Raw genomic sequence first — 10843 nt, forward strand, 5'->3', positions numbered from 1 at the left:
ATTGACCAAGAATTGGTCCACTATAAAATATAACGTTTTAGTCTTATCGAACCCCCTTTATCAATTAATGCGGCGCTAATTCGAGGATTTACGGTATAGAAACCACAATCTGTACTTTACAAAAACACACTGTGCTTACCGGTAGGAACTAATACCAGGCTTCAAGTCGGAGGCGAATCTTTTAAATTAAATAGACCTTTTCATAAATTATTGCGCAATAGTATGCCTCGTATTGAAAACGAGACAAGCGGTGCTAAACTTTTTTGTAAACAAAATGTCGGAGGGGAATACGAAGAAAAAACATAAAAGATCTCAAGGAAAGCAATGTGCTGCCTGGGGATGCAATAATCGTAGCCTGGTTGAATTTGAAAATGAATTAATATCTTCAACCATAAGTTTTTTTAAATTTCCGAAAGATTCAGGAACAAGGAAAGTGTGGTGCAGCCGAATTAAACGTATTGATGGACAAGACAACTTTAGAGTAACCAGCCATACTGTGCTGTGCGAAAAACACTTTGCAAAAAGTGATATAATAAAAGCCCCTGGAGGGACACGCCGCAGATTGAGAGATGGAGCCAAACCTACACTATTTGAAAATGTGGAGGATTTTAGCAAAAGAAAAGCTCCTGTTAACAGACCATCTCCTCGAAAAAAATTTAGAGAAACATCCACTCTAATTCCTGATGAGACTGATATAGGGGATGATTCCACTGAATTTGTAGCTGAGCCAGACTTTATTATGAGGGAGGAACCAGACGCAATTTTTTTGTCAAAAGAAGTAAATTAAATTCTTCGAGTTATTCGTCAAAGAACTTCATCGTTGTGTTAGCTGGCTCGCTCGCAAAAGTAATCAAGTCAAAAATAAAAACTCAATGACCCAATTGTAAACAAAGCAAAGGGTGCAGCATTCGTACCGTATATATATATTGCATTATCCTCACATCTTTTATTCTTATTTTCCTTGCTTTTACATGCATTCCTTCTGCACGTTATTCTATCATCTAGCTTTATAGTAAGGGCAATGTATCCAGGTACTAAAATCCTGTAGTATTTTTTGTTTTGGTGTGCTTATAAATTCTGTTTTTATTTAAAAAAAATTTTTGACTGGAATTAACATCATGTGTGGTTATTTTCTTATTTTAAACATCCAATGTTTGGCTACTAATAGAGACAGTTGTATATAGTGTATGAACTTGTAATTTTAGATATTTCCATAAATTTTGCAGAATTATGACATTATAAGTTAGATGCTCAATAAGAAATTCTGGTATGCATAATAATCAGAATAACTAAGTATTAATATTCAAGTAAATATGTGAAAAATACCAAACTGGGTAGGTTAAAATATGTTTACATCACCACATGCCTAAATACACCCTTAAGGGATCATATATATATATAAAATACATGATTTTATGCATTAATTATCACAATTATCCAAACTTCTAAGATTCCTAGACAACTTTTCAAGCTGATATGAATAGAGCTCAACTTGTTTTTTTATAGGATGAGAGCTTTGAGAGTTTGCTTATATTTCTGGCAGAATGTCTCCATGGACTAGCTCTTTTATATATACTTATGCAAACAAGCTCACAGCAAGTGAGTATACATCCTAGTAATTAGCATTGCCCAAATTTTACGCATATCTTTTCTCTGATTTAATATTTCCTGAATATATATTGTATATAGTTAGCTTTCAGCTTACAGGCAATTTCTTAAAGCTAGGCCAGCACACCTATTTAAGACTAAAGGATTGACCATGTGGAAAACACATATGTAATTGATGCAATATATGCAATAACAACGTAGTTGTGTGTGCTTTACTCATTCATGTCTTTTGAGAGAGATAGGATGAAATTCAAGATCTGAAGGAAACGAAATTTGAAGGAACTAGCAGAAAATGAAATTGCTATAAAGCTGTGTATATATAACACTGTTTTCTAAAGTGAATTAATTCTAAAAACTTGATGCATGTATACTGATTATTAATTAGGATTACTTTGTATTTGTGCTTGTAACTTATTATTTTATTGTATATTTTATAGATCATAAAAATTGCTTATATCAAGTTTTTCAGGGTTTTTAAAAAAAGCTTTTTTTTAGTGACTCATAAATATATATTTATGAGTGTTTAAATGCACACATATATAGATCTTCTTCCTACAGTACTCTGGTTTGTATTGCCCATAGTTAGTTCACCATTTACCTATGTGCCTTTTCTGGTCAGCAGCATATATTTTGGTCAGCAGTCTTGCTAGTATTTAAGCTGCAGTTGCCTCATGGTTTTCCTTTTCAGTTCTAGCAGTTTTTCTTCCTCCTCCCTCCCTGCTGCTATTATATATACCTCTATGTTTTCACATATTTTACGTTGTGAGCTATGCTAATGTATATATATATTTTGTTCACGCTTATTAATATTATATAGAGATGTGTTATTACCTTGGCTTTGTTGTTGCTTATATTATATATGTGTTCTACTTTCATTTCATGCTTGTATATATTTTCAACTATTACTATATATGAATGTTTTGTAACTTTTGTCCTATCTACAGCAATAGAACTGTACTCTACAATGATGAGTTTTTATGTGTGAGTTTAACTCTGCAAAAAAGGTCTAGATATTTATCCTAATTTTTAATCTGTTTCACTCTTTTTAGATCAACACTTAAATAATAGTAATTATGAATGTTGCTCATGAAGTAGAACTTCTTGTCCAAGAAATTAAACGACTTGGTACTCAAAATGCAGATGGAAACTATGAAACAACATTCGGTGTACTTTTTCATGATACTCGGTGTGCAAACATATTTGAAGGTACATATAAAAATTCAGTTTATATATAAAGACTTTAATTTAATCTGCATGTCTCTTTTTTAAAAAAACACCATGTTTCTTAATTTGAAGCTGAGATTATAGGTACTTTTAACTGCTACCTCTTAAAATATTAGGTATATTGAAAATGAAAATTGATAAATTAACTTGCTAAAAAGTAAGGTTCACTTTATAAGCACCTCCTTCTAATTTTTCAGAGAAAATTTTTTTGGATGTTTTCAAGCCTAAATCTCATATGAGTTTCAGACAAATTCATAAATTTTATTAAAACAAGAAAAATCGTACTGCATAAAAATAAGAAAATCAAAGTATACGACATAATACAATGTGATTCAAACGAGTCTTTAGGAATGGTATATGAAGTTAAGATTATAGAATTGGAAAAAGAGGAAAAGCAAGATGGAAATCCTGACGATAAAGACATTGTTTTCTTTGACATGAAAATTTTTTTGTTAACTATGTTTTAAAAAAAAAAATTTATATTTTTCTTTTAATCTAATTTCGGACGCTTAAAATTTCAGACTACAACAAAAAATTTTAAACGTTACTGTTTTTGGTCGGATGTTTTTTAATCCTAATTATTTTTTGTGAGGATACGAAATGATGATTTCACTTGAAACTTCCAACTTTTCCAGCCACTTTATTTGGAAACCAAACATGACAGTGAATGATTTTTTTAATATTCTTTTTCAGCTCTTGTTGGAACTTTACGTGCTGCAAAAAGAAAGAAGATAGTAACATACGAGGGGGAGTTATTGTTGCAGGGTGTTCATGACAATGTACCAGTGATACTTTTAAGAAATGACGAATAGTGGAAAATATATAAATGTAAACAAACAAATAAAGTGGGAAAGGGGACTTTTTAATGCATCAAATTTTTATTAGTTTTCTACGAATATACATTTGTGTACTTTATTGCTTTAACTCTGTTATGGTAGTATTTATTATCAATAAATAAATGTTTTTCAAGATATGCAGCATACACAATTTTTATGAGTATCGCATGTTAAGCCGTTAGGTCTGTTTAGGTGGGACTACCTGTTGGATTAACCTTTCTAGCCGGGACTCTTTCCGGTACACGAAATCATCTTCAGACTACTACTTAGTCCAAGATTAAAGCTTATGTAAAATATGCACATCTATCTATCTATGTACTTGTTTAACTAGGGGTTTGTGAAAGAAACTTTTGCAGTTCAGCATTGGGCACCAGAAAGTAATGCGCTTACGCACTGCATCCTATTCCAACGTCCAAGGTTTCTCTTATGCAAAGAATATTTCCACGGAAAGCATAGAATGTTTGGTATGCTTCATAAAGTTATTTAAACGGTTTACAGGCTAAATTATTAGATCATGCTTCACACCATATTAGTGGGGGAGAGGAGTGGTTTTACTAAATCTATTTTGAAAAACATTATGGTCTAAAAAGTCTAAAATGTAAAACTCAACTAAAATGAGAGATTATGGATCTTATCCTTACTAAACATGTTTCAACTTGATGATGTCCCTTATTACTACGCCCTTCGAACAAACGCTACAGGTCCTGTTCATATTTGGACAGACGTCACGTCACAGCCTCCGGGAGCGAGGTAGCTGTACACTAAGCCTGAGATGTTAAAAGAAGGCCAACCTCGTCGCCAGGGCTTTTTAGATTTTTCTACAAAAAGCATGAAAAGCACTTGTATCTAAAGTATGTTTAGTGGGCCACTACACATACTTAAGATAAAAATATATTGTGGTATTCCGTTTAAGGCATTTCTTTATCTTTTTTAATACACACTTTTTTATATATAAGACTGAATTCTAACCGGGCTGGTCAGTATTCTTATTTTTCTATTGTTCTAAACAAAAGAAATATTGTTTTAACCTAAAATCACGGCCTGATATTCTTAAAAAGCACATTCATTATAATAAAGAAAAAGCATTTGTGATTTTGACATTTTGACACCACCATGATTTTGAGGACTCTGGACAGCCATTTATTTTGCCATTATTGTGTCTATTGGCAAATAAAATTATTAACTCTGATCTGAATTGATTCGTGATATTATTCTATAAGCTGTTCGTAAATTGAGCACGTGTTAGCCAAGTATACTTTTACACGGGTGTAAAATTGCTGACCAGATTTTTGAATTCAGTAAAAAGAAAGTGTGGGGTCGCATGTAGAGAAGTGTTAAGCGCAGAAGAAAAGTGTCAAAATACTGAAGAGAAGTGTCAAAATACAGAAGAGAAGTGTTTCGTTATATAGAAGAGAAGTGATTTTGATTTGGAAGAGAAGTGAGCCATAGGGGCCATCGTAGATATGGCAGAGCAGATGTTAAATAAAATATAATCCGTTTAATTTAAAAGGACGCAATCTCGTTACAAGAGCATCTTTTTTTTAGCTTTCTGATACATGTGGCTAGCACGAAAGAATTACTTCTTTGGCGCCATCCCGCATATCAGAGAGCGAAAATAAAGAAGCTCTGGGGACAAGCTTGAAAAACACCATAATTTTATTTCTACTGTTGCGCACCGACCGCTAAGAGCAGCCAAAAGCCTGGAACGAAGTAATCTTGTCCCCAAGTTTTTTCTTTTTCATCAAAAGTCCTGCGGAGCGGATGTGGCTCTGGTGACGAGGTTGACTTTGTAGTCGATAATAATGAAGCAGGTTTTAAGATCAATTTGGGCAAAGCGTTGTCCAGGTGATAAAATCTCGACATTTTGATGTCATCATCATGCAAACTCGTTTCCAGGATCCCAGTCTTTACATTAGGACGACCTTTATCTGCTGCCGTGAAAAAAGCAACGTATAATGCAACCTTGTTCGTCTCACATTCTAATATGAAAAGAGACAACGGACGTTTGGAACAAGGTTAGATAGAATACACTGTCAGAGATAAAACGGAAGAAACTGTGAAGGAGATTGTTAAATCTGCACAGGGGCGCTAGGTTATACCGAACGCGTGCGTAATAAACATCTGTAGAAAGTTCTGGAAAAATCAAGAAAAAATTTAGTCAGGGCGTACAAATAAAAATATTAGCGATGTGAGAATGAAATATTATTAAACTTGATGATCCATTTTTAATTTTTTTAATTTATCCCATCCCAACTAATTTTTAAAAATTTCTTTAACATTTTAATACAAATAAAATAGAGAGAAAAAACCTATCTAAAAAGCGCTTAATGTTTTATTGACCCCCGTATTACTTTTGCTTTATATCTATAAAGCGTGCTTTCGCTTTTGATCAGCCTCTCAGTACACACCAGGACGAAGGAAAGTGTCGAAAACAAGTATAGGTTCAGCGTGCTTTCTGGAAAAGTAAAACATAAAAAGGAAAATGGCTAAAGCACCTGCTGTTGGTATCGATTTAGGTACAACCTATTCATGTGTTGGGGTTTTCCAACATGGAAAAGTCGAAATTATTGCTAACGATCAAGGCAACCGAACTACTCCTAGCTATGTTGGATTCACAGACACAGAACGTTTAATTGGTGATGCTGCTAAAAATCAAGTTGCAATGAACCCCACTAATACAGTTTTCGGTAAGAAATCAATTCTTATTTGACTTCTTTAGGGGGTGTCCTCTTTTTCCACATTTTCAAACTGAGATTATTTTTATTTTGTTCTTAGATTTAGCCAATTTGATTTGCAGTGCTATGCAAGTATTTGTGATTCAATTAACTTTGGCACAATAGATCAAATTCTGCCTTCCCTATGATTCCTTTGTTGATATTTTCAGCAATAAGCTCTCTGACTGGAATATCTACAGTACATGGCAAAAAAAAAAAAAAAGAGTGAAGCAAGGTTATTTTTTCCTTCCATTTCCTCACACAAATGTCTTTAAATGGACAGATATCCAGAATATGATGGTACAATTTCATCACTTTTTATGAAAACTAGTGTTTATGCCTTTCAGAGTGCTTAAATTTTTAAAAAAACTTTGCCAATAACGTATTTTAATATATTTTACTTTTCAAAATTTCCATTAGGCCTAACTTTAAATTTAGGCCAAAAATCATGAAATGGCAAAATTTTCTATCAGGCTTCAGTTCTGATCTCTGTCAGAAAACTTAAACGCTTAACAAATTACTTTTATGCCATGCAAATCTGTTTTTTATCTTAAGCTCCTGCTTAAAAGTAATAGTGGAAATTTTAATTGGAGACTGGGAATTTTTTGTACTCAAGTCGATTTGTTACTTGGTCTAAAATTAAGTATGCCTTCAGCTTGTGTAGGGATGTATAGGAGAAAAAGTCCATGAGCAATGCACTAAAAACATAGTGCAGGTAATCTTTGCAGAAAAGCACCAAGTCCTTAAATTCTATTAACGTATATATGTATACTTTATGTTCCGGAAGCAGTAACAAAAACTTTTATATATAAAAATATTTTTACTAATTTTATTTGTGGTTTAGATGCCAAGCGTATGATTGGAAGAAAATTCAACGATCCTTCCATACAACAAGATAGAAAACAGTGGTCATTTGAGGTATGCAATTAATGTTAACTTCTTGAAGTGCATCCCATGATCACCTAAATAAAAATTTCAAGGAATGAAACTCAAACTAGTATTATCACAATAGCAAAATTACTGCTGAAGTAGGCCATTTTTAGCGAAAAATTTCTTAATTTCATTTTTAATAACAATGAAATATAAATTTTAAAAATTTACGAATTTAATTGGCTTATGAACACTGATCTTTTTTCTATTAGATTGTTAATGAAGGCGACAGACCCAAAATCATGGTCAACTACAAAGGGGAGGAACGAAAGTTTTTCCCTGAAGAAATTTCCTCAATGGTACTTACAAAAATGAAAGATACAGCTGAGGCATATCTTGGTAAAAAAGTAAATGATGTAGTTGTTACAGTCCCTGCTTACTTTAATGACTCTCAGCGACAGGCTACAAAAGATGCTGGAACTATTGCTGGTCTTAATGTATTACGTATCATTAATGAACCAACAGCTGCTGCCATTGCATATGGTCTGGATAAGAAAGTTGGTGCTGAAAGAAATGTATTGATTTTTGATCTTGGTGGTGGAACCTTTGATGTATCAATCCTTTCTATTGAAGATGGTATCTTTGAGGTCAAATCTACCCATGGAGACACTCATTTAGGAGGGGAAGATTTTGATAATGCTATGGTTACTTACTTCTCTAAAGAATTCCAGAGGAAACACAAAAAAGATATCAGCGGAAATAAAAGAGCTGTCAGACGTTTACGAACAGCTTGTGAAAGGGCTAAAAGAACTCTCTCTGCAAGTACCCAAGCAAGTATTGAAATTGACTCTTTGTTTGAAGGCATAGATTTTTACACTTCGATAACTCGTGCCAAATTTGAAGAAATGAATAGCACATTCTTCAATAATACAATTAGCTGTGTAGAGAAGTGTATTGCTGCAGCAGGAAAAGGAATGAGCAAAGGTGCGATACACGAGGTTGTGCTTGTTGGCGGTTCCACTCGTATCCCAAAAATCCAGGCCTTGTTAAAAGACTATTTTGGTGGAAAAGAATTAAACAAATCTATTAATCCTGATGAAGCTGTAGCCTATGGAGCTTCTGTACAAGCTGCCATTTTAACAGGTGATACTGATGATGCAGTGAAGGACCTTTTGTTGTTGGATGTTGCTCCATTGTCTCTTGGCATTGAAACTGCAGGAGGTGTAATGACCAGCTTGATTGCTCGTAATACAACAGTTCCAACAAAGAAGTCTCAAACTTTCACAACCTATTCTGATAACCAACCTGGAGTGCTTATTCAGGTATTTGAAGGAGAAAGAGCAATGACCAAAGATAATAACTTACTTGGTAAATTTGAGTTATCTGGAATTCCACCTGCACCACGTGGTGTGCCACAAATTGAAGTCACCTTTGATATTGATGCTAATGCAATTTTAAATGTGTCAGCTGTTGATAAGAGTACTGGTAAAGAGAACAAAATTACTATTACAAATGACAAAGGTAGACTATCAAAGGAAGATATTGAACGTATGGTTGCTGAAGCTGAGAAATACAAGAAAGAAGACGAAGCACAAAAAGACAAAATCACTGCTAAAAATGGTCTTGAAAGTTATGCCTACAATATGAAACAAACTGTTGATGACGAAAAACTAAAGGATAAGATTAGTGAAGAAGACAAGAAGACCATTGTTGACAAATGCACTGAAACGATCAGTTGGTTGGATGAGCACCAGGTAAATTCTTTATAAAAATGTTTATATGAAATCAACCCTAGCAGCTATTTTATGTATTGTCAAGTTTGTCTTAAACAACATGTTAATCAATATGTTTTTATTAAGCATGAATGGTATGGTACATTTTGTGCTGCAAATGTATGCGTGCTGAAAAAAGGAAAAAATGTCATTAGATCAACCTTTTTGCTGCTAAGGTAGTTAGCAACATGACCAAAAATTTAAAATTACACCTTACTTTTTTAGAACGCAGAGAAAGATGAGTACGAAAGCCAACAAAAAGAATTAGAGAAGGTTTGTGCTCCAATCATATCTAAGCTGTACCAACAAGCTGGCGGAGCTGGAGGAATGCCCGGTGGTATGCCTGGAGGTATGCCTGGTGGAATGCCGGGTGAAGCCCCATCTGCTCCATCCAGTGGTGGTCCAACTATCGAAGAAGTTGATTAAAAAATGTTTTTTTGCACGTAAATTTTGCACATGTAAACAAAAGTTCCTGTTGTAAGCTGAACATTGACTCAGTTGTATGTTATTGTTTAATATGAAAGAGATAAATTAGGGTACTTTGATTACACACTGTAAACCTTGTCCTGTGTATTTTTTTAATGGTTTTTGCGTAAAAGTATAGGATATTGAAGCACCTGGTACACTTTTTCATAATAAATGCCAAAGTTCAACAATCGGCCACCAAATTGCCAAAATTTTAAAACGCTAGCTAAACAAATTTTTTTTATGGCGAAGTTTTAAGTAATAGTATAAATGAAATTACTTGGATTGATTTTCGCATGGACTTTTATTTTGCGAATGCCGAGCTTAAAAATTTTAAATTTCGCGCGTAAGGTAATAAAGTTCTCGATTTTTTGGCTTGCCGACTCGTCTATTTACTCCAGATCTCGGAATCGGTCTGGCCCGCCTAGTCGAGATGGTTTACCATGCTCACACAATTAAATTCTTTTGTTATAATATTGTTCTTCAATATTTAACGTTTTTATGTTCCAATTTAGCTTTTTTTTTTGCATATGAACAAGTAAAAATCCAGCATAGGGTGGGAAAATAAGAATTTTAAACTTTTTTGATCATTAGTTTTTTCTGATATTGTAAATCCAGGTAGGTCCAATAAGTATCGCTTGTTATGTAGGACACTTGGCAGAGATGAGATATATATGTATGTATACGCTTTAACCCTATTCGGTCCGGGGAATCCGCCCCCCCTCAATAACTTTTCATAGGATTGTTTAAATTGAATCAAACTTGGCACACTTATAGTACGTCATAAAAGGAACAAAATGGCGGCAATAAATTTTTGCTAGCGTCAGCATATTTTCTGTGACGTCATCAGAAGCTTGAAAATTGTTAAAAATGCCACTATCTGCTTAAAATATAATTACTTTTGTTCTAGAGCGAATTTTTACATTCGCTTTGAAGTTTCTGAAAGCTAAATAAAATGTTTTTAACATATCTTCCGGTTTTTACATGGATCGAATAAAAAATTGCCAAAAATTGACCGAAAATCCGTTTTTTCCCGATTTTTCGGGTAAAATCCGAGAAAATCGGGAAATTGGATTAGTCACGTGTCAAAATTATTCAAAATAATTCTTCTTGACGAAACAAAGTTGTGTTGCAAGTTTCAAGTTCTAAGGATAATCCTAACAGGAGTTATTATATTTTCCCCATTATAAGGATTTCATAGAGATTTTAGGGGTAGTTTCGAGTAATGGCCAATATCAAAGCCTCTGAATGGTATGGGACCTAAAAATTTAGCATGCAGGTGTCCAATAGATAAATGTTGAAACTCAGTAAGTATCATAGCCATATAAGAAAGCAATAAGGAGTTATTAAAAAA

At 33.6% G+C, this 10843-nt stretch overlaps 2 protein-coding genes across 2 annotated transcripts; both read left to right on the forward strand.

Annotated features, from left to right (window-relative positions):
- The first annotated feature begins 2627 nt into the window (after nt 1–2627).
- On the forward strand, nt 2628–3805 carry LOC130621427 (costars family protein ABRACL-like). The gene is made up of 2 exons (XM_057436712.1): nt 2628–2814; nt 3526–3805. Exons 1-2 carry the CDS (start codon nt 2682–2684, stop codon nt 3642–3644), a joined length of 252 nt encoding a protein of 83 aa, XP_057292695.1. The 5' UTR covers nt 2628–2681; the 3' UTR covers nt 3645–3805.
- Nucleotides 3806–6052: 2247 nt separating this feature from the next.
- LOC130621426 (heat shock cognate 71 kDa protein-like) lies at nt 6053–9583 on the forward strand. Its single transcript, XM_057436711.1, has 4 exons — nt 6053–6355; nt 7227–7300; nt 7525–9006; nt 9250–9583. Exons 1-4 carry the CDS (start codon nt 6151–6153, stop codon nt 9448–9450), a joined length of 1962 nt encoding a protein of 653 aa, XP_057292694.1. The 5' UTR covers nt 6053–6150; the 3' UTR covers nt 9451–9583.
- The last annotated feature ends 1260 nt before the right edge of the window (nt 9584–10843 follow it).

The sequence above is a fragment of the Hydractinia symbiolongicarpus genome, chromosome 12 (genome assembly GCF_029227915.1).
Source record: "Hydractinia symbiolongicarpus strain clone_291-10 chromosome 12, HSymV2.1, whole genome shotgun sequence".
In the NCBI taxonomy this organism is placed as follows: domain Eukaryota; kingdom Metazoa; phylum Cnidaria; class Hydrozoa; order Anthoathecata; family Hydractiniidae; genus Hydractinia; species Hydractinia symbiolongicarpus.